This window comes from Electrophorus electricus, chromosome 7 (assembly GCF_041902795.1).
Source record: "Electrophorus electricus isolate QZ-2024a chromosome 7, ASM4190279v1, whole genome shotgun sequence".
Lineage (NCBI taxonomy): Eukaryota > Metazoa > Chordata > Actinopteri > Gymnotiformes > Gymnotidae > Electrophorus > Electrophorus electricus.
The window spans coordinates 31,455,001-31,480,000 of NC_137503.1; the positions used below are offsets into that span (position 1 = coordinate 31,455,001).

General features: G+C 49.5%; 1 protein-coding gene across 15 annotated transcripts in view; it reads right to left on the reverse strand.

Moving 5' to 3' along the window:
- Window positions 1-25,000, reverse strand: part of dab1a (DAB adaptor protein 1a) — a 241,903-nt gene that overhangs the window by 48,981 nt on the left and 167,922 nt on the right. For 14 of the 15 annotated variants that reach the window (XM_081717693.1, XM_035524747.2, XM_081717692.1 and 11 more), the window contains one exon: window positions 11,199-11,400. In XM_081717693.1, the coding sequence (XP_081573819.1) occupies window positions 11,199-11,265 (67 nt within the window). In that variant the 5' untranslated portion in view covers window positions 11,266-11,400. Of the gene's footprint in view, window positions 1-6,074; window positions 6,115-6,254; window positions 6,503-11,198; window positions 11,401-25,000 lie in introns of those variants that run through there. The other variant, XM_081717698.1, reaches the window with a different exon arrangement.

Below are 25,000 nucleotides of genomic sequence, written 5' to 3' on the forward strand. Positions count from 1 at the left end.
CGCCACCATCAGCTCCAGAGAACGGCCCAATCACCTTCCAAGCAATCCGTTTCTACAGTTCCATTTATCATCCTGCAGGGAGCAGGGCCGCTCTGCTAGGGACCGGATAAAGGCCGGTCCAGGCCCAGTCCTGAGAGCCGCAGGCCGTGCCCGCTATTTCACGCCTGCTTCAGGGGCTTCGAAGGAGCCGAACTACACGCCTTGCAGAAACGTTCTCACCACGTACCGGTGGTGAGCGTACCGGCTCAACTCGCGCGTGTGACGGTTCCTTCGCTGCTGCCGCTGCACACAGGGGCCAACAGGGGGAGCCTGGTGACGTGAGACGCTCGTGGCCTGGGGCTGTATATCACGCAGGCTGGGGAGCAGGTGGCTTCAGAGGGCCCCGATTACGGGACAGTGGTATAATGGCCAGGCCACAGGGAGGGCGCTTTACAAATGGATGTGGAAAAGGCACCAAGGGCTTGTTAGCAGATACTGTAAGTGATGTAGAGGAATGCAGGCACACACACACACACACACACACACACACACACACAAATAAACATGGACTATCACCTTTGCTTCTAGCAAGAAACTGCAAGAGAAAAAGGAGGGATAAAAGAAAGTTAAGTAAATGATCACCTTTCCTGTCTGGAAGAGGACAGATGGCAGCAGATGGGGATGAAGAATGAGTCTGCGTGTGCGTGTGCGTGTGTGTGTGTGTGTGTGTGTGTAAGAAAGATAGAGTTCCTTAAACTCCCAACCTAAAATGGGGAAAGGTTCTTTCAACACGTCCAGCTGCCTGCTAACCCTCGTGTTGAGCCCAGCGTGTCCCTCCTCCGTTCAGGGTGAGCGAGCCGTGACGAGCCCTGCCCTCGGCCCGGAGAACCGCCCACAGAGGAGGGGCAGTCAGATGAACGAGGAGAGGAGATGAGAAAGAAGAGGAGCACAACGCACAACGCACAGCAGCAGCAGCAGCAGCAGCAGCAGCAGCAGCAGACCACCGACACACAGGCAGCAGCTTACAGCAGAGAAGGACTGACACACGTCTGAGCTTTTTATGCACACACACACACACACACACTATGCTGATCAGCCTCGTCTGCATATTAATCACACTCACCTGTTCCCTCACTGATTACTTCCCCATATAAACCTGGTTTCTTTTGTCTCGCTGTGAAGTGTTGTTTGTCTTGTGCCTGCATACCGAGCCTTCCGCTAAAGTCCCCAGTGCTGAACATTCCCAAATGTGCCTCAGCCTGGTTAGTTTTTTTCATAGTGTTGTTCTGTTACCTTCGCTCAGTCTCACACTTCATCCAGATTCCATCCTGGCCTGTTCTCACGGTTTCCGTCTTTTGGTTCCATTCGCTCTCTACACGCCTTGCACGTGGATCACTTCCCACTAGCATTTCGTTACAAACACACACACACACACACTGGTGCACATGCAGGAACACACGCCTGAACTAATGTAACAATTCTGCTATTGCTTACTGAAAAGAAACAGAGAGACAGAGAGAAAGAGAGAGAGAATGGAGGGAGATGGGGAGGAGGGGGAGAGAGAGAATGGAGGGAGAGAGGGAGGAGGGGATAGAGAGAGACAGATTATCAGTAGTTTCTCTTTCTCTCCATTTGTCTCTTTGCTACAAACCCATCACTCAAGCGGTACTGCATAGCCAGTAATTCCCACACACACACACACACACACACACACACTGCCGACACGCTGACTGGCAGATGATAAATGAATTGGCGATTCACTCCTTTCTCTTCCACCTTCACAATTAATTAGGCTCACAGGCTGAACATCCAGACACTTCACCTTGGCACACACACACACACACCCACGTGCACACATGCGTACACACGTACACGCACACCTTCACTGTGCTCGTGCGGTGCAGAGATGTAGGACCAGGTTCCAGTGTGCAGGACTACAGCAGGAGCTCACCCAGGATTATTGGAGTTACTGGCCAATTAGTTGCACAAACGGAGGGCATCAGACCCCATGCAGTGAAGAAGCCATCTGCACCACCGACACCAGAACCAGACAGAAACATCAGACATAAAACACAGACTCAAACCCGATTAGAGAATCGGACCTAAACAAAATAAGACCTACACCTCAGGATCAATCCCAGCAGCAGAATCAAAATGATGCGTATTTAGTGTCGGCGGTAACCCTGTTCTAGTGCATAGCGTCCGGATGGTGGAGGTGGAAAAACTTAGCGGTTTCTCTGACTCCTCCACCCACTCACCATTTCTCTGACTCCCTCCTCCACCCACTCACCATTTCTCTGACTCCCTCCTCCACCCACTCTCCATTAACTCTGCTGTTCCCTCTTCTTTTTTCCTCTCCCTTTCCTCCCTCCATCCCTCCTTTCTCCTCCCTTTGCCCCGCGTTCCTCGGCCCGCCGGTCGTAACGTGGCGCGCTTAATGAAGGATCGTGCCGTCGCCGCTGCGCTAATCAAGGAGCCAATTACCACGCACGTGTTCCCTTAGCGGAGTAAACACAATTACGGCTATCTGATTAGCCAGCCACCAAACAAACCCGTCACGCAAACACACGCAACAGCGCCGAGACTACGCCGGCATGCCCGGACTCGGCGCTTCATGTATGGAGCCGTTTGTCTATAAACGAGCAAGGGCGAGGCCGTGGGCATCGCTGTCCATGCCACGCGATCACCGTGTGACAACTTTGGATCACAACCAGCTGGGCGACAGATCGACGATGCGACTGATGCCTGCCATTGATTTCTACATCACAGCGGGTTGTAGGTGGCTGCTAATCTCCATGTAATGCCACTAATCTCCAAACGTGTTTTATGCCGATGACAAAGATGGGTTGTTTTAAACAACCGTGATGCGCCCGGGTCACCCGCAGCGGGTCGACACAGAGACGCCCCGTCATGCAAAACACAGTGTGATGGGAGAATAACATTACCCGGACACGGATAATAAAAGTATACAGCTGTTCGTTCTATTGGCAGGAGCGGGGGACCAGCAGAGACGGACAAACAAGGACCCAACTGGAACGGTGTGAGGGAGTCAGGAATGACATGTGAATTTGATTAGAGTGAAATGGAGACAGGCCGATGCCTCATCACGAACCTGGACAGTTCGAAAGACACACACACACACACACACACACACACTGGGAGGAAAGGAGGTGGGGGCGAGAGCGCTTGATCTGTGCATGAATGTGTTTGTGCATATTACAAACTGGAGAGCAACAGTTACTATGGAAACGGCGAGCTACCTATGTGGACGAAATAAATGGTACGTTAAGACATAACGCCGACAAGCTGAGGAGAACCTTAGCCTGTGCACACACACACAGACACACACACACACACACAGCGCTCCCGAGGGTTCTCTATTGATATGCATGCATGCTGTTCTCTTCACTTCTAGCTGCACTTTGTGCTCTTGTAGGACTTCCCAGGAGTGAGCCTGCTCCCTTCCTGGTGTAGTCGCACAAACACTGGGAAACTCTCCTAAAAACCTACACTACCATCCAACTCACGCACACATACACACACACACACACACACACACACACCCCAGCCCATCACACACACACACACACACACACACACACACAAGCCTTCTCCAACTCCTCCTGTGACAAAGGCAAAGCCAAGCCTCCAGCACGGCATACACTCACACACTCACCCGATTTCTCTCAGTTGCAAAAGTCAGAAGGAGCCAAGAGCCACTGGCTTTTTTGAAGTCATTATGTTTAATGCCAGCCTACTTTTTTTTGACCCACATTAGGTACTGAAATGAGACAATCTCACATTGCAGCCTAACTAGCTAAATCACAGCACACACATGGAACTGGATACGTAAAAAGATCCCTTGAAAAGCACGGCATGGGGAGAACGCTTGTTAGGAGCCAGCCAGGTCTGAGCTTTAAAAAACCAGCAGCACTCTCACATGATAGTTTCACCAATAATATTAATCATGTTCAAGAGTCTTGAAAGACCATCTGTGAAGGAGAAATGGGATTTAAGAACCATGTGCCAAGTCACATGTTTGTTTTCTATGCTAACAGGTGAGAAAGTGGTAGATAATTCAGCTAAAAGGGGCATGTGATGGGCTAGGTGTGTGTGAGGGGTTCTGTGTGTGTGTGTGTGTGATGGACTGGGGTGTGTGTGAGGGGTTGTGTGTGTGTGTGTGTGTGTGTGTGTGTGTGTGTGTGTGTGTGTGTGTGAGATGGGCTGGGTGTGTGTGAGGGGTTGTGTGTGTGTGTGAGAGAAGGGCTGGGCATGTGTGTGAGGGGCTTGATGTGCATTCGTGCGTGTGTGTGTGTGTGTGTGTGTTAAGGGCTGGGTCTTTTTGTGGGAAGCTCAACCCAGTTTGTCCTTGTGTTGCTGAATGTGGGTTTGATCCCCTGTGACATATCTACATGGTTACAGCCCTGATGACTCGATAAGAACACCGAGAAGCCACTAAACCCTCACGCGCACACACACACACACACACACACACACACACACACACACAGCTAAAACGGCAAGCCATAGTTTTACAAAATACACTATAGGCCTACGTGCTCTAAACAGGCAACGTCTATTACTATAAAAATTAGAATACAATTAGAAATGGTGCATTTTGAGGAAAGCGTATTGGTAGGATATTACTGAATGTATTAGAATACATAAAAAAATTTATAAAAAATAAAGCAATCTAACAATTAAAAAAAACGTTTAATATATTAATGAGGGACATAAGACAATGTGTCACACAATCATGCACCTACATAGATACAAACTGGACTTCCCTCACTAACAAGTGCACTCAGTTAAAACACTTAGCAGCAGATGAACACAAAGAGGAGAATGCTCTCTCAGACACACACACACACACACACACACAAACACACACACAAACACACCTTAGCTCTATTTAGGCCTCAGTCTTCTGGCAGACAGGCTGGGTAGACAAAGTCCCCCCTCATATTCATTCACACTGTAAGTAGTCCCACACTGGACTCAACGTTCTTAAACAAACACCCGAGTGATACTGCTATGACCAGAAGTGAAGGCTTATACGCCCCATAGACTTCACACTATAGGCCCTGACCGGGTGAGCTAGCACAAGGGAAAAGGGTTAACATAACCGTGAGTGAGTGAGTGAGTGAGTGAGGCATCATATTCCACGCCTGATTACAAATCTCTGATCCCAGAACAGTACTCCACCCTCTGTCCCCTGCACATTGGGCTACAAGTCACTACATCTACAAACCGTTCAAACTTCTGATTTAATCTATTATACATTAGTAGCACAAAAACGTACGTTCAAATCGTTTCACGTCGGTACACAAGAAAAAAAGAAAAAAAAAAAGGACAAACGTGTTTTAAATATGAAAGGACATTGCACAAACCAGCTGGAACCAAAAGGCTGCGGCTGTAACGCTATTAGTGCTAACGCTAATACGGTAGACGTTACCGTCGCGCACAGCCACTGACCAAGTGCTACGTCTTAATTGCACTACACTGCCCATTCAACTGCCGTACAAGACTCAACGAGGCTGATCTAATTACGTGTACATAATATCGTTAAGGTCATATCACACACACACACACACACACACACACACACACACACACACACACACAGCTAAAACGACAAGCCATAGCTTTACAAAATACACCATAGGCCTACGTGCTCTAAACAGGCAACGTCTATTACAATAAAAATTACTAAAATATTTTAGAACATAATTAGAAATGGTGCATTTTAAGGAAAGCGTATTGCTAGGATATCACTGAATATATTAGAAAACATTAAAAATATATATAAATAAAGCAATCTAACAATAAAAAAAAAAACATCTAACATTTAATATGTTAATGAGGGACATAAGATAATTTGTCACACAATCATGCACCTACATAAATACAAACTGGACTTCCCTCACTAACAAGTGCATTCAGTTAAAAGACTTAGCAGCAGATGAACACAGAAAGGAGAATGCTCTCTCAGACACATACACACACACACACACACTCACACTCACACTCACACACACACACACTCACACACTCACACACTTGAACAGTCTTTCCGCTGTGTATTATTTGCTTACCCATCTCAGCAGGCTGTGTTGTAATGTGCTGTAATTATCCCTGATTGTCAGAGAGAGAAATCAGACGTAAATGTTCATTTAATTACAGAGGAGAGAGACAAAATTAGGAGGACAGAGAAATATTTTTAAAAATGAGCGTGCGAGATAGAGAGAGAGAGAGAGAGAGAGAGAGTGCTAGACCTGAGGGTCTGACGGAATGAGGCTCCCTGTAAGAGACCCACAGATTGTTTGATGTCGTTCGCTCGAAGGAAAAAAAACAAATCTGCCTTTAAAATACGGGACCTTGTGCCTCAGAATGTCTTGGTTACACAAGCCCAGGGACAAAGGTCTCCTCTCAACCTGCCACTACAGATTACTGTTTAAAGGTTAGGAGGTGGGACGTGCACGACGCCTCACGATAGCACGCCACTGTCGACTTCTTCTGATGCCATCCAGTGTGAAACAGGCAGCGTGGACTCTGCTGTATTAGAAACTGCCCCCTCCCCTAGTGTTTACGCTGTAATTGGACTGCCCCAACAGCCATGGTTAGAGGAGGGTCACTGTGGACTATCTGATAATCAAAGCAATCGCCAAGGTTACCGAATGAGATAAACAACATCAAATGAAACAGACTCTCTCACGTTGCAGCTCTGGCATGCAGTCCGAGCAGTGGCTGCACGTAAATTAAATGGCATGTCAAATAGAGGCTGGGGGAGGGCTGACATGGGGCTGGAAGTGACCTCGTGGGTCACATGCTGTGGGCTTCAATTACGCAGCAGCTGGTTTAAACTGGCTGAGGAAACCGACACGCGACTGACGGAAAAAAGATCCAGCCGTGAGTGTGAGAAGACGGAGCTCATGGCCTCCACGGTTGCAGCGGTCTGTCGTCACCTTCGGCTCTGTGGGGTCCATGTTCCCAGGTCTGGGCGTGTCGGTACACATGACTGGGATGAGATTATAAGCTCATCGGCACCACTCATCGTCAATGTGGTCGCTTCCAGTTGCCGTCCTCCAGTGACTCAGCAACCAGCTCTCCACGGCAACCGGACTCCACAGCAACGGACAAAATGGCCTGCTGCTCTGAAGTACTTCCATGACACAGACTAGCCTTCTGGGACTCATATTTACAGCCAATTTAGTTACATTAATACATCAAACACAACAGAAACACAACAACGAACCGCATTTGTGAAATCTGTCAACAGCATGCGGTGAGACAAGCAGGACTTGGCATGTTTTTGTTTTTTGTTGGGTGTGTGTTCATATTCAGCGTGTCAGGAGAGGAGCTACTGGCCTGGTTTTGAGGAAAGCGGCAGCAGTTATGCGGACGTTCCGGTCGGGCTGATTTTGGTTTGGGGTCGTGACAGTGCATGTGCAGCCCACGAGGGTTTGAAGACTGACTGAGGAGCTTTCGCACGGCTCTTCACTCTGGGCGCAAGAGTGGCCTCCTCCAGAGAATTTATCGCTCAATCTGGGGCTGAGATCTCTGTGTGCCTGCCTGGGTCTCAGGTCCAGCGGCAGGACCGGCGCCAGAGTTCCAGGCCATCAGACTGCGTCTAAGCGCTCGGACCCTGTTACAAACGGCAGCCTGTGGGCCTCATGCTGCTTCCACCATCTCGTCCGTGCGCATCCGACTGAACTTGCTAAACGGCACGTTGGCGCTTAACTAAAGCCTTAAACTTCCAGCCACCGCGGCTGCCTTATCGAGCTCTCCCTGCAGTCTGGCCCTTCGTCGCCCCCTATGTGTGCAGAGTGGTACTGCAGCAAGCTGGGGAACATTAAAGATGGACGGTAGAGCCGGTGCTCCCCTGCTTCTCCCGGTATTCCGTGTGCAGGGAAGGAGACGCATAAGTCTGGATGAAAAGAAGAAAGAGGGTAATAAAAGCACGGCAGCCTGCCTCTCCAAGCCTAAACAATAGAAGGGAGGAAAGACCGTGCCGCTTTGCAAATCAAATCAATTAGGCCTGCTGTTCCGCTGATTAGGGCATCTCCCTGTGAATAATACCACTGTAATGATGAGCAACTCAAACACACACACACACACACAATTCATCTCACAGTTCTGAGTCTCTTTCAGGTTTCAACAGACACCAGCATTAACCCTCTTCTGGTAACAAGAGAACAGGACCCAGTGTGGAGTCAGTTTGGAAGCGCTTGTGGGGAATGCTGGGAACTGTAGTGCATGTAGGCCAGACCCTGAGGGAAACCCCTGGAAGTTCAACCCCTGGCTCTGTGCCTAACCCATTCAGGGCGCATGCCTGGCCACGCAGCATCGGTGGCGTATTTGTTACCGTGGAAACGCTACATGCAAGAATGAGGAGTGCGATCACCACATGGAGTGGTCGCCTGTTCTTGTCTTTCTCCTCCTCCTGGACCCCACAGGTCGGTCTCTCTCTCTCTCTCTCTCTCTCTCTCTCTCTCTCTCTCTCTCTCTCTCTCTCTGCCCTGATGGGCTAACACGCACACGTACAGTTCCAGCATTTAGGGCGGGAGAACAACCAACATGCCAGGTCCAGTCCCGCTCACCTCCACGCCTTCAGTGAGCAGGTGTGAAGCAGGACAGGGTGTGAGGTAGCGTGAGGCGGGGCTACCTCATCTGTTATGAGGCTGTTTATTAGTCTGCACTGCCAAACACTCCCACGTGCGTTCACCTGCTTTACATTCCGATGTGCCTTAATGACTTTCATATTCATTAAACCAAACCCAGAGAGTACTCTCACTTTGTATGTACATGTGCAGGTGTGTGTGTGTGTGGGTGCATGTGTGCGTGCATGCATGTTCCTTTCTCCTCATTACAACCCCTTCCCAGACCTCAGGGATCCGAGCACATAAAATTCTCATTCATTATCCCTCAATTAATTTAGTGGCATGCCGGAAAGCCCAGCCTGCCTGTGCATGCGTATGTCTCACGTGGGGTGTGTTCAGCACGCGCCCGCTCTGCCGTGTTGCAGCCGTGCCCGACGGCCAGATGGCTGGGCCGGAGATACTCCGGCTTGGGCACACCCCACACGAGTGCGACCCAGCCAAGGTTGCCAGCTACTCCAGGAAGTCCTGATCAGCCACTAATTGCGTGGGTGTGGACATGAAATGCATGCTGGGTAATGTAGTGTCCCGCGATGCTGCAGAACCGCTGCTAGTGGAGCCAAGAAAGAAAGCCTATTGTAATTTTGATCAAAAGAGCCAAACAAGAATAGGTATGCTCTTTGTGGTGTGCCTCGGGGTACACAGTGGTACAGCTCGAACAAGCGGTACACCATCTCAGCCCTTGGCAGCAACATGAAGGGGTTTGGGCTGTTAGGGAGACGAGGTCAAGACAGGTCACAACGGAACGTTTTCTGTGGGAATAAAGGCAGAAGGTATTACTGTGGGGCCCAAATAGGGCTGGTTGCCATGGGAATAGTGATACAGGTCAGAGTCATTAGCAACAATAGCTGCTGCCAAGGATGATTGATGTCTCCTTGGAGATTGCTAGGGGACAGATGTTGAGCTGGCTGTTAAGTAGTTAAATATGCAGGACCCTGGAACTGCGAGCAGCGTGCAGAGCTACTGGGCAGGCCTGCGTCGAAGCAGTCGCTAATTATATGCAGCAGTTTATTTCGAGCTCAAAACCATCAACACTCTCTCTCTCTTTTTCCCTGTCTATCTCTGTTCCTTCTCTCTGTCTCTGTCTCTCCCTCCTTCTCTTTCTCTTCCTCTCCTCTCCATCTCTCCTACCTTTCTACTCCCATGTCATAATTTCCCAACTGTTCCGGATCTGAGCCTGTAACTGAATGTGTGGAAAGTAGCATAGTGACAATAAAATGTCCCTCCTGTGTGCAGTCCTGTAACACATCACAACGGGCAGACGACATATAATATCCATATATATATCAACATTATCAATATAATATGAGAGTGTTTTGCCCAACAGAGTTACCAATAGGGCTGCCAATATGTCAAATGGATGCTCCAAAATTCTTTCACAACATGATTTTTAGGAAGGTCTCATCATGACAGCCTTCTTTGTCTTCCCACCCTCTTTTAAAAATGGTCCACGCCACTAGGCATCTTAAGCAGTAAACATCAGTGTGAGGGCTGTACCATAACGTGGGTTGTAGGGGTACCTGGGATCTGCTGTGCCAGTCCCAGTATGGCCCTCAGAGTACTGACCATAAACAGGCATTATGCCCTGCCCACAGCAACACATACCCGCTGAGAGACAGGTGGCATAGCAGAAGAGGGCACTGCCATGCACCTGACTGCAGCAGGAGAGTGTAGTCGGGTCGGGGAGTCAGGACCTCAGCCCCAGGGCACGACCGCCACACACAGAGAGAGCATTCACCCCTCCAACATGGACAACACACATGCAAATGCCGATTTAGTGGCCATTAGGGAATGTGCCCAGCAGGCAAGCGTGAAACAAACACACACACACACACACACACACACACACACACAGCTTAGCAGCTGGAAGGCCTGTAGTCTCTTTAGATAGCAGACCAAGTTACTGAGGTGGTTATTAGTGATTACTGGGGAGCGTAAAACCAGAGTGGGCCACAGAATCAACCATGGCCTTCACAGGGAACAGTGAGCAGATCATTCAGCGTTGGGCGTCATTTCCTAATTCTTCATCAATAAAGGACAAACAATCGATGAAAATCATTAAGTAATAACTGACATCCTAGCACAGTGCTGACATCAGCATTAGGAAGGTTGTGGAATTTGTGGCACAGTTGTGGAGGAGTTTCTGCTCCAAACACCACAGGGGTGTAGACCAGACCAAGGAGAAGCTTCCAAATTCAGACAGAGAAAAGATCCAAGGCTCAACATTACCCCAAATGTGTTATTGTGTGTGTGTGTGTGTGTGTGTGTGTGTGTACATCTGAAAAGGTTCCCAAATTGTAGTGAAGTACACAGGATGTTTCAGACATAGTTCCTTCATCAGACATGCAACCACACATATGTATGTGTATACATGTGAATGTGTGTGTGTGGTGCATGTATGTGTATATGTATGTAAAAGTGTATGTGTGCATGTGTGTGTGTGTGTCTGTGTGCATGTATGTGATTAATGACATGTGTCTGTGATCCGTTCTGTCCACATCTACACGTGCATGTGTGCGTGGCCCCTCCGGGCCCCTGTAGACCCCTGCAGGTTCCACCCACCTCTCCTCTTAGAGTCCTTTCTGACGCTGGGTCTGGCAGCAGGTTGGAGCTCGGCCTCTGTTGACATATTAAGTCCTTATGCGTGTAGAGTGAAGCTGGATGCCTGTGGCTGGCTCATCTAGACGGGCTTCCCCTCTGCCTCGCGCGCAGTCAATCGCTGCTTCTAGCCCTGATGCTGCATTTCGAGCGCTCCCTGCAGTGGCTGCACACACACACACACACACACACACACACACACACACACACACACATCAGGAAAGAAAAACATTTTAAATTGTTTCAGTGGAAATATTTCATTAGGCATGATTTCTTAGAGGCTTTTACAAATTGATGACTGATTACACATGAGGTGCTAGTTCATTAACCATGTACTGAAACCTCATGCAGTTTGTTTGTGTGTGTGTGTGTGTGTCATTTTTTGCTCTATAATCCATCATCAGGACACTGATCACTGGGTGCTTTCTTCACTCTAGGCTACATATATGATTGAATAAATAGTCTGACAGGTACACAGGTATGCCAAAACCACTGCGTATGTAAGCAATGCACTGTGGGAGCTCTTCTGCTGTTTAGACCTTCTTTAAACACACCTCCACTAAGCCCCACCCTTCTTTATACACACCGCCACTAAGCCCCGGCTCTTCATTAAACACACCTCCACTAAGCCCCACCCTTCTTTATACATACCACCACTAAGCCCCGGCTCTTCATTAAACACACCTCCACTAAACCCCACCCTTCTTTATACACACCGCCACTAAGCTCCGGCTCTTCATTAAACACACCTCCACTAAGCCCCACCCTTCTTTATACACACCGCCACTAAGCCCCGGCTCTTCATTAAACACACCTCCACTAAGCCCCACCCTTCTTTATACACACCGCCACTAAGCCCCGGCTCTTCATTAAACACACCTCCACTAAACCCCACCCTTCTTTATACACACCGCCACTAAACTCCGGCTCGTCATTAAACACACCTCCACTAAGCCCCATCCTTCTTTATACACACCGCCACTAAGCCCCGGCTCTTCATTAAACACACCTCCACTAAACCCCACCCTTCTTTATACACACCGCCACTAAGCCCCGGCTCTTCATTAAACACACCTCCACTAAACCCCACCCTTCTTTATACACACCGCCACTAAGCCCCGGCTCTTCATTAAACACACCTCCACTAAACCCCACCCTTCTTTATACACACCGCCACTAAGCCCCGGCTCTTCATTAAACACACCTCCACTAAACCCCACCCTTCTTTATACACACCGCCACTAAGCCCCGGCTCTTCATTAAACACACCTCCACTAAACCCCACCCTTCTTTATACACACCGCCACTAAGCCCCGGCTCTTCATTAAACACACCTCCACTAAACCCCACCCTTCTTTATACACACCGCCACTAAGCCCCGGCTCTTCATTAAACACACCTCCACTAAACCCCAGCCTTCTTTATACACACCGCCACTAAGCCCCGGCTCTTCATTAAACACACCTCCACTAAACCCCAGCCACCCCTTGCCCACACAGGCATGTTCCAGTGCCACTTGGGTGGCGGGTGTCACCTTTCATGTGCTAATTGGTCTCAGTGGCACGGCAGCATCTCAGCAGGCGACGAAGGAGAAAAAAAAAAAGAAACAGCAGATCAAAAGGCTCCCGTTGCCCATGGCAGCCGAGCTACAGCAATGCGACTCGGAGGAGAGCTCAGGAAAGAGAATGCTGGAGCCAGCCACGCCATGGCACCGTCCCAATCAGACAAGAAGATGATATGATGACAGACGATGGGTGCCACCATACGGAATTAGCATTCCTTTCCAGCCAAGCATTTTGGGGGGTTTTTTTTTGTTCACTTGTTTGCATGATCAGATTTCCTTGCAGTGAATGTGGCTGTGCACATTCGGAAGTGACCCAGATAGTTTGTGGAGGCATAAATCAAAGCCGTCGTGGGTGGCTGAGGTTTTCCGTCCTGCATCCAGCGCGGAGTGGAGGGCTACACTGTGAGGCCAAATGCTCCAGACAGCTGCGAGGTCTGGGAAGGTCTGCTGGCTTGTGTAGGGCCTGGGGGAGCCAGGAGAAGCTACGCAGACATCTCAGAGCAGCCCTCAAGACTGGAGCCTTCAAATCTGGAACCCCTGAGCCTGGAGCACCCCAGTCTGGAGCCCCCGCCTGGCCATGATGGCACCTCCCACTGTGGGCGGCACATTTCATTCCAGACGGAGCGAGCACGATGCTGAGCAGGAGAGAATCACACACCACTGTTTATCTGAGAGGAGCATGCAGTCAGCCAGTGAGCCAGTTCAAATACCTCCATTATATCTCTGAGAGACACATGGGGGGGAGACAGAGCACGCATGGCAACCACTGAAGTTGTTCTGTATATATTCCTTTTTTGTCTGTTCATCTCTTTCCACGTCTTCTCTTGGTGTCGGGTTTTTAATCACCATATTGTCGTGCCGAGACAGAAGGAGCTCGGTGTCAGCAGTCTGAGCCCAAGCAGCTGGGATACACAAGCAGACGTGGCACACTCACAAACAGAAAAGAGATGTTTGTCATTTGGTTTTAAGAGCTGATGAATCCCTGCACCGACATGAACAATGGGGAAAGGAGCTGTCCATGGTGCTGAACTGCACTGGTGTGCCCAATTGCCTTGACTGCATGGGAACTGTCCATGGTCCTGAAACAGCTGTTTGTCCTTGTGAGACCTAGTTTCTCAGAGCCCATAGCTGGCCCCGAGTGCGCTGATAAGCAGACACATAGGAGAATGACTGGGAAGATGCCAAAGCACGGCATCTCAGGCGATTTCAAAAAGTGGGATGCATGCTCTCCGTGGGCAGCCTCTGTGCACACACCACCGACAGCAAAAGTACGAGCGAAGCTAAAATCCAAATGGCCCGAGACCAACTGTGATCCCCCTACCCGCAAGCACACGTGCACTCGACGCCTTCACAAGACACACGGCAATCACATCCACCAGACACTCAGCTGTTCTCACCAGAGGTGAGAAAAGAGAGTCTGAGTTGGAGAGAGAGAGAGAGAGAGAGAGATTTAAAATATCTAGGCTAAAGTCTCCTCCGGGACATGCCACACATTCGGCAATGGTGGGAAGAGAGGGGAGAAGGAGCAGAAGCAGGAGCGTCTGGCTTTACGGCAGCGGAGAAGCCGGTGACTAATGCCTCCTCCGAGCCCCCAGACAGGGACGGGGAAAATCCTCCTTCTGCTTCCTGCCCTGACGCGTCACTCGTCTGAAAGACGGCAGACGTGATCTGGGGGCTGAGCGGAGGCGGCGTGTCACTGCTGGTGTCCCTGTTATGCTGGTTTACCGGGGCTATCTCCTACGGCTGGATCCCCTGACGTGTTTTCCTGGTGCAAGAACAAACCCCCAGACAGGAGGCAGAAACGGGGTTTGTTAAAAAGCACATCACGTGAAATGGTTAGATGGGGAGAGCACCACTTCCATTTGCAGCAAACAGTCAGGGTAATTTATTAAGAGACGCACACAGCAGGTCCTCGTGCACCGTGCGGGAATTCATCGGCACCGATAATTTGATTAGTGTGTATGTGATTCTCCCCGTCCCGGAAATAAACAGAAGTTCTATCCACATTTACATCAAACTGAAGAAGTGCATTTAATTTAATAATCTATTTCAGTGGTAATTACACTATTAACAAATGTGCAGACCTCTGCAAAGACATGCTTACAAAACAAAACTCAGGCAGGGTTCACCATTCAATAGATCCAGTAATTAACCCTGTCACATTGTTAAACGGCTTAAGAATAGCATTGTTTGTCTGCCAGAACTGGCAACCACGTGTCATGATTGAAATTAGGCAGAGGGGTTGGGGGAGGAGGCTAGCAAATGACTAGAATGCGGCATTAACAAGAGCTTGGCACCTGGTGTTCCTCACACTCGCTTGTAAAAGGAAGGTTGCCAGTTCAAGCCCCACCACCGCCGAATTGCCACTGTTGGGCCCCTGAGCGAGGCCCTTAACCCTCAATTGCTTGGGTTGTATTCAGTCAGAATTGTAAGTTGCTTTGGATAAAAAACATCAGGTAAATGTAAATAAGTGTGACCCAACTGAGGGTGGAATCTTGCCCACAGCAGGCTGATTTCACCCAACCTCAAGACCAGCACCTGCGGCTGCCTTTGCAACAAGTGCACTTTTCAGACACTGAAGCAGGACCTCACACAGGCTGTCTTTATTCTGACGACCCACGACGCCAAAAAAAACAAAACAAAACAGCTTTGTGTTTGACCAGGCCTCCACCTCAAAGACTCACGGGCCCGGCAGGTGACAAGCATGGCGAACGGGACCACACGTGGGTGAGATTAAAAGATTCCTGAGCAATGTCGCACATCGCGCCCGAGGACTCGGACACTCTGGAGGATTTCCAGCGCAAATCAGGGCTCTGACAGAGGCCCAGCTGCGACACCCCTTCCTCTCAGACAGCGTTCCTCCTGCCAGAAGCTGGAGTGAGCGTGTCAGGAAAAGGGTAAGCAGGAGGAGGAGAAGAAGGAGAGACAGCAGGAGGTCAAATGGATGGCTGCCAGGAAACACACTTAATCCCCATAAATCACCCAGCGCTGACGCTCTGATGGCGCCTGAAGCCGTAGGTGCTTACGGGCCCCCGTATCGAGATCCCACCCCCACCCACCCCCATATCTCTATGGGCCAGCAGGCCACACTGAGCCTCCAGTGGGTACGCTGTAGCTGGGGGGCTGGCCTAGGACGGACGGCTACCCTGTTGAAAGAGCAGAACTGATGATGCAATGCAGCTGCAGTGGAATGCAGTGGAAGGATTGTTTGAGTGTACAAAAAGCCGCACACACACCCACACACACATTCTTGCCATCATCGACACGACAGGGACTTTCCCCTCACCATCTGTACCGAGTCCCAGTTCACCTCCTGCTCTGTCTACACTATGCATATTTAGGATGCATACAGGATCTTGGACCAGTTCAGAGGCGTACGTGATCAAATGCACTTCTGAAATATCACACGGGCCCACTATATCGGTGACTCAGGGACTAAACAGGCATCGAGATCCCAGAGAACCCTGCACAGAGCACGCCTCCATTTACACTTACACTGCTCCTATAGAAACAAAGACGGGTCATATCCATAACACCCACTATATTTACAGTAAATAAATGTAAACCAAATTAATCAACAAATCCAGCCACAACAAACTGGTGACATTTGTACAACTAATGAGCTAAGAAGACTCAGACTATATTTATACTGCAAAGGCATTAAAAAATCCACATCTTAGAGTTTCAGTCATGGAGAAGGCATTCCTGCTGTGTGTGTGTGTGTGTGTGTGTGTGTGTGACAGCCTTCTCCTGAAAACTGTCTGCTATCTGGGTCATGGAGCCTCTCAATCTCCTCCTGTCTCTTCCATCAGTGATTGTCTCGTCTCATTTAGGTCAACGCTAATAAACTCGAAACCCGCCCTGCGCAGCCTATTAAACAGGGAGAGAGGGGAGAGGAGAAAGAGAAAGCAAGCTATGGAGTTTGCCCCATTTCCCTGTGCCTTCCTCCATTTTTCCGAATCCTTTCTTCGGCTGCGTGCCGTCGTGATCTGGTTTCAGCTTTGTGGCTGTCTCCCTCACCCGCATGCTGGAGCAGTGCGACTCGCAAATAATGATGCGACTTTGGCCCACACAGAAACCCCAGCAGCAGAGCCGCACGGGGCTCGGGGGGCACACGACTCTGATGCATGCGCTGTCCAAAGGCTTATGGGATTCTAATGATACTGTTGCCTCATGATGGTTACACGTGAAGCAAACCATCTTAGCTCTGTAAAGGCCATTGCTATAATAAATGAACAGGGCTGTGTGTGTGTAGACAGCACTGGCAGTGAGTAAAGATGGCATTATTCAGAGTCTGGTGTGCGTAAGCACTTGTGGAGGGCCGGTCTCCACAATTGAAAATTTCTCCGATCTCATATACCGGGATATGGACAACATTCCTACCTTCAGTTCCTCTGTTGTGACATGTCCCTGGGCTGCAGGCACGATGCGGGACAGCACACAGGGCCCAAGGGGCCTTAATAAAGCTCAGTGACGCATGTACAGCGCAGACCCGTGGGCTGACAGCTCCGCGGTTTACATGACATCCTAGAGAAGAGCGACTCTCCACGGGGACAGACTGCGCTGCCTGCTCCAGGATTAGAGGAAATATCACTACAGACAAACTTTTCCCAAGCAACTATGAGAAGAGCCCCACCCCCCCCACCAGTGGGACTGCTCCAAGATCAGTGGAAAGTTTACCATTTCGATTTTGTAACTTGGTGCATGTGAAATGTTGGTTTAGACAGTGTGCTGAGATATCTGTCTCTCCATAGTTATCTGTCTCTCTCACACACACACACACACACTCACACACACACACTCCCTCACACTCACACACCATTATCTACTTATTTCTCATATATTTTACTCTACCTTAACCCCTCTCTCTCTCTCTCTCTCTTTCTCTCTCTCTCTCTCTCTCTCTCTCTGACAGTCCAGTGGGTCAGTGTGCTCTGCTGACCTATTGGTCACCACAGTAGAACAATCTTATCTTCCCAGAAGGTAAACAACTCAAACAGACCTCGAAGTGTGGATGTGGGTGTGTGTGGGGTCCAGCAGAATGATAGGGAGACCTTGCCTACTTCTGTATTTATTTGTGGTTACTGTTAAGGGGGCATTAGGGACCTTGACATCACCTAGCGGGTGCAGGTGCGCATCTGGCATCCAGTGCTATGTCTCCATGGCCCAGATGGCTCTGCCATGACACATAGCATCTCCCAAGCCAACAAGAATTGCTGGGGTACACTTCAGCTCTCCCCTAGGCTAAGAGCATGGTGCTGGGTGACACACACACACACACACAGAGAAAGTATTAGTACTAGGCAGTACTAGACATTTTGGAATAAGAGCATAGACATCACTATTATGAGCTAACCCAAAATATGCAATGATTTTTTAAGTGGTACTAAGTGGTAAAACCAATCAAACCTATTTTGGATGCTTCAGAGTAGTGCCCTTCAGAGTAGTGCCCTTCAGAGTAGTGCCCTTCAGAGTAGTGCCCTTCTCTGCTTCCTGATCTAGCCGCCCGACTAACCATCCCGGCAGCTGTCGGGAGAAGCCCACTTGTGCCGAGTGACCTAATGTCCTAAATGAAAACTGTTTGTTGAAGGGAGGAAATGAGTCCTTTTTATTCCAAATATTTGCTTTGAAATTAAATTCAGTTTCAGTTTTAATGCAGTTTCGCACAGAAACGTTTCTGCAAATCTGGCGCACATACGAGTGGATCTGGAGATTACAAGATGTGGGCAAAAAACCCAGAAAATATGCGAAAAGGTTTAAAAAGCGTGCGTTCCAGTCCACCTGTGCTCCCTTGTGCCCTCTGTATCACATCTGCTCAGAGTGGCGTTCTTTAATAACACCCTGCCTGTGTTTAGGAGGAGTTCTTTAATAACACACTGCCTGTGTTTGGGAGGAATGCGCTCTCTAAGCAGAAGTAGACAAACAGGCTTTTGGCGAGGCTGCAGATCTACAATTAATTATAGTGCGATGACTGTAGGCGAGTGGCTGTGTCGCAAATTGAATAAGCACTCTGTTTCAGCGAAAGCGCTCGATTAGGACACATGGGGTGAGTATTGCTTTACACAATGGAGTTATCAGTGGCAGCGCAGTGTCTCGTTGTGATGGAAGAGAAGAAAGAGGGAGACAGGGAGGGAGTCAGAGAGACAGGCAAGGTGTGAGAAAGGTAGGGAGTGAAGGACAGAGGGAGTGAGACAGGGATGGGGTGAGAACAGGGAGTCTGGCTGCTGAATAATGCATGGATTTCCATTTTCGGAGCACCTGGATTCTCCCACCATCTGATCCGAGGAGCCCCGCTAACGTCTTTTCAGTCTCAGTATTCCCTCCCGTAGCGACACGCCACTCAGCACACGCACGTGTGCCGCCCCAACCTGTCAATCATCATCCATGTTGCCCTTTTGATGTTCCAGACACATCCCAGCTGGTTCACCAGAGTCCGCCCATCACAACAGGATCACAGTAGACGCTAATGAGATCAATTAACCCCTGCTACTATTTCGCTGTCTCTTTCTGTCTCCCCCCATCTCTCCCCCTCTCTCTTCCTCTCTCCCTCTCTCTCCCTCTCTCTCATCTTTTCCTCCATTCCTTGTAAGAGTGTGATGTTCTGTGGACTGTGTCTCACATATTCTGAGCATACCTTACTGCAGCTAACATTTACGTTCAGTCAAACCAATCAAGATGTGTCCAGGTGAGTAAGGCATGGCCATCTGTGCGCTAGCCGTTTCAGGGCTCCCGGACCGGTGTGTGTGGGACTGGGAACGTGGGTGTGGCTTTGACTGTCTAACACTATGACGTTGAAGCCCCACACAGAAACAAGAGAATGCTGGCACCAAACCATCAAAGGGAGCAATCCCATGTCCCAACTCGCACACACATACGCGCACACAGGGACACGAAGCGTCAAACAAATTGCTCTAGAAGGAAATAGATATTACAATCACACTCTCAAATTTGGAAAGGAGGAGGCCTCTCAAAAATCCTGCCACCGGAGTTTAACTAATTACTGCTACTGTGAAAAGCTTTGTCTCTGTGGCAAGCCAGGAACAAAAGGACACACAAACAGGAAAGGAATGTTCGTGGTCACATATATGCTCTCTGAATGCCTTAGAAGTAATTATGTACAAGGCATAATACCTGTAATATGGAAGCACAGTTATGACTCTCCAAGTCTTATAGAAGAGCACTGCATATTAAAGAAGGCCAACCCAATTTAACTTAATCTAACCTAATGATTTAATGTTGTTTTTTTGTGTGTGTGTGTGTGTGTGTGTGTGTGTGTATGTGTGTGTGTGTGTGTATGTGTGTGTGTGTGTGCGTGTGTTGACAGACTGTAGCTGATAGCAGGGATTAGCACACCGCTCTGGTTCAGTCACTAGTGCGCAGCGTATGGGAAGCATCTCTCCACCTCCAGCTCAAAGCCACCTTCTCACAGGTTCTTTAAGCCTTTAATTAGTGGCATTGGTTGTCGTGTGCCTACCAGACACAGCATGATGCCACAGTCTGTCTCTGTATGCTGGGCCTGTGTGAGGAGATCACGAGGGAACTCGTGCTGCGCTTTGCAATGAATTTGTTGGTCTTAACTTCCAGAATTTATGAAGAAGCAAAGCATTCAAATGTATACAGACGTTCTGAGAGAGAGAGAGAGAGAGAGAGAGAGAGAGAGAGAGAGAGAGAGAGAGAGAGAGAGAGAGAGAGAGAGAGAGAGAGAGAGAGAGAGAGAATACTTCCCATACGCACTTAATCAATCCGAGGTGAGTAAACAAACTTTAAATCATTATTTCCACTCCACGGAGAGCTGCTTTACACCGCACGCTGCTCGCCTTATTCCCAGACAGAGCCGCAGCTCACATCATTCTGGTCCTTCGTAAGGGAACGTCACACTCTTCACGGCGCGGGGGCGAACCGGAGGTTCCTCTCTTCTGCTCAGATGTAAAGTGGACTTTCTTGCGCCCGTTTTCCACACGTGCTTTCATTTGTGTAGCGGGGGGCGGGTGTTTTTTTTTCTTTCGTGCTTTTTTTTCTTTTCTTTCCCCACACGTTTCATCATGTGGTCCGCTGACACATCGCGCGACAATGCCGGTGACTCGGACGGGACGGGACGGGACGGGACGGGACGGGACGGGGGGGGGGGGGGGGGGGGGGTACGATGCGCGCACGTCCTGTTATTTCCCGGCGGAAACACCGGAAGAGCGCGGAGCGTAAAGCGGCTGCACGTGACAGTTGAGCTTGGCTCGCTCGGAGACGTAACCGAGTTTACTCCCGCCACGGCGCGCGCCACACACCCTCCTCGCAGTAAGAGCTGGCGCGCGACCCCACGAGAGGTCGCTTCGCCGGGTCTCATTTGTCCCGAAACGCGTTTCCGCTCGCGGTACTGAGCTGTCCCACATATTAGCTAGGCTCTCGTGGAAGCGCGTAGATCAAATGCGGAGGGGGGGGCACTCTCGAGAACAGAAAGTTGGCGTTTAATGAAGGAAGGCGTCATCAATGATTCAGAACACTTAATCGCGTCGCACGCTGGATACACAAAGCCCGCGCGGTCCCCCCAAACACGGCCCACACCCCGCACTCTTCAACAACGTCCAGTACACGCCCCAGAGGCACACGCCCACGCGGCGGGGTCATCGTTTGGGGTTTAGTAAAGTGTTCAGGACGTGCTAACAACGGCACATTAACCCCGTACGACCATGCCACGGTAGAGACTCCCGCTGTGGATTCAGAGTCTGATTCGGGGAGGAAGGGCAGCCAGCCGAGATGTGAAATGTTCTCCCTTCTCAGCTGCAGACGAAAAAACGCAACCGGGCTGAGCGCGCCGTAAGCCCCCCGCGATGACGCAGCAGACCCGGGGACTCCCGGGGCTCGCGAGCCAGGAGTCTGAGCTGTCCAGGACAGAGGAATGTCATTAACGCGCTTTAAAACCAGCTGAATCATATATAAACAATTCTCTAGCTGGTAAAAGAGAAAACACACGGTCTGTAAGGAGTATTAAAAAAAAAAAAAAAACACTCCTCCAAAACAATTCCAAGCACAATCCACCCTTCACTGACTTCTAATGTGGAGTCAGTAACAGATGGTTAAATATTTGATGGGGTACCATGTGTGGATAATTGGTAAGCTTAAAAGGCACTTTATCTCTAGTAGTTGGGAGCATTTAACCTTTAGCCTCGGAGCAAGCGGCTGTTCACCAGACAGGCCTCGTCTGACGGGGGTCAATCAGTCTGCTCTTTAGGACCCTTTCAGATTTAGTTTCAATTTCCATGCTCATACTTACAATAAGCCTCTCGCAGATTTGACTGGGTTTGAAGAATGGAGAGCAAAAGAGAGTGAGGGGGATTCAGAGGTGGAGAGGCTTACATCACCCATCACACACTCAACATTTTTAAGATATGTCAATCATCACCTTGTGTGTAAAGCTGTAACCATCAAATGGGAACATATTACAAATGGAATCTGGAGTCCGTACACAGCTTTGTGTGGTAAAAACATACGCTGTGCACATCAGTACAGCTGCTATAGTTTAACATTTACATTCAAGTCTAATTCTGGGGTTGTGGGGGGGTAAGCTACTGAAATTGATTGTTGGTTAAATGAGCAATACATGCTGTATTAGTATATAAATGGTATATAAATGAATATTCTTCTAGAGCATCTTTAAAAGCTGACTGCTCACTCCAGAAAAATACTTAATGGATAAACCTTTCCCTGACGAAAAATTATTTTATAGTCTCAGCACACAAAAATACAGCCCTAATAGACCAAATGGCAGAACAGGGTTACAGACAGACATAGCAGTGGTGAGAATTTCATGACTCCAAGGCTGGTTTCAGGGCAGGCCATACCACTGAACTAGCACATCTCTGGCTGTGGTTGACAGACAGACATGCACAGTGTGTGGTGCTCAGAGCTCCACGTTTAATTAAGCTGCGTGTGAAGTCCACAGCACACCACCAGCGGGATAAAAACACTAATGTATAATAAGGTCTTGCCCATGCGGTCTGCCCGACGAAATAACTGCAAGTGGGGGGTCATGAGTAGTTAAGAGTTGAAAGGTTACGCAATAAGACTAAGGGGAGAGATAAAGAGAGGGAGAAAGAGAGAGGGAGAAAGAGAGAGGGAGAAAGAGAGAGGGAGAAAGAGAGAGAGAGGAAGGTGCATGGACGACTCGAAAGCAGCTCAGACACCAATTTCATTTGTCTGGGTGCTCTGTGAACGTGAGACTGACAGTGTAAATTATAAAATATTATGAAATATTGTCACTTTCTTCACGCTCGACCTTCAAATTAATTAAACAAACAGGTAGACACAAACACACACATGCCCAAACACCTGAAGGTCTGCATAACCTTAGTTTCAGCGTGGAGAGCAACCTGTATCCTCCAGCTGTTACACGTGGTGGTGCAGCAGCAGTACACAGTCCAGTTTCTCCTCGGTGCCGAGGCTATGCCCCGTTCAACGCTACTCATTAGCCAGCAGTGGAGACCAGAGCCTGTCCGCTGCTGGCATGTGACCCTGCAGTTGAAGCCACGCTACTGGACTCGTGCAGACAGTAGCTGAGGTGTCCGAACATCCGCGCTCAGTCACTGAGGCGCTCATTAACAGGCATCACCTACTGCCAGCACTGATTGGCACAGAATCACTTTACTAATACTCATTTCACTCTCTAAAGGTACCAGGTTGTGCCTTTCACAAAACTGTATTATACAAATATATAGTACTAATTATGATTAATGTTCTTATTGTTCTCTTCACAGGCACACAAACACACACACACACACACACACACACACACACACACAAGGTGCAGAACACGTGGCAAATGCACACTGCACACTTAGTGCACAAGAGCACTTAGCCCAAGACAGTGAGCTGTATAAAGTGTGCTCCAGGGCCTGTGTTCTCATCACCTCCTTGTCAAAATCAGCCCACTCCATCAACACAGCATCCCATAAGTCGCCATGGTAACCAGTACCAGTCAGCCCCGGCTTGTAACTGCTGGTGTACGTGGTGTACGCTACCAGGCTGCAGTTAATGCCTATGCTAACCACACAAGCACAAGGTGCGTCCCGCACGGTCTGTGTCACGGGACAGACGCGGCAGGTTAAGCCCCAGATCTGGCGCATGGAGTCAGTCAGCCGCGTGGGAGATAAACGTGACGGAGTCACGCCGATCTGGCTGTCATTCACGCCGCTTTCATTAACCTTTCAAATGGTGCATGGACACACAGTCACCGGGACGGGACGCAGCTGACATGAGCAGACACAGAGAGAGAGAGGGAGATGTTCCTGTGAAACATGTAAGATGCTGAGATATGAGTATCTATCTGCCTTGGGAATGTCCTTCGTTTTGGAGCCCACAGCGTATACGTGCACGTCGTAGGGGCCACTGGGAAGGAGGGGCACGCCGAGACAGCCTTGAAACGGACGCCTACATACCTGACAGGAACAGGAAATGTGCGCCGGTCTCAGCTGTAGTCCTGCCTCCAGCTCCTCCTCCCCTCGCCATAAAGCCTCCAGCTCCAGTTCCTGTCCGCCTTGCCCCACCCCTTGCCCCCCCCATGCCCCACCCCTTGCCCCACCCCATGCCCCACCCCCCCCCAGGATCACTCCAGCGGGCTGATCTGATAGTAATGCTCTTTGGCAAGCCTCCTCTCCAGCCTGACATTTTTAATTTAAAGAGGGAATGGATATGCTCTCTGGCAGAGGTTAGGAATAATGTGTTCCCCCGTGTAGACACATTTCTGCATTACAGTGCAGAGCCTGGCCGGAACCCTAATAGGTACCTCTGACACGGCAGCTGTCTCCTCTCCTCTCAGGACCCTGGAGCCGACCCAGTGCCGACGGCTGGGAGCTGGGGTGCAAACGTGCCGAGCACGGCCGGCCGCGTGTCAGAACACGTCAGCATCCTTTTAAACTCATGGGCAAAAAGACATTCAGAATGTGAGGGTTTTTTTTCTCCCCCTGGCCCTGCTATTTTCCTTCTGGGCTAATTTGTGGACTATCCTCCATGGATTTACCCTGTCTGACAGACTGTTACTACCAAGTCTAGGCTAATTTAGCCTGCAACTGTCTTGTCTAGGCTAATTTAACCTGTTACTGTCTGGTATGAGCTAATCTAGCCTCTTACTTCCCCGGCTATGCTAATCTAGACTGTTACTGCCTGGTCTGTGTTAATCTACCAGGTAGCCCTCTCTCACTAAATTCAAACATGC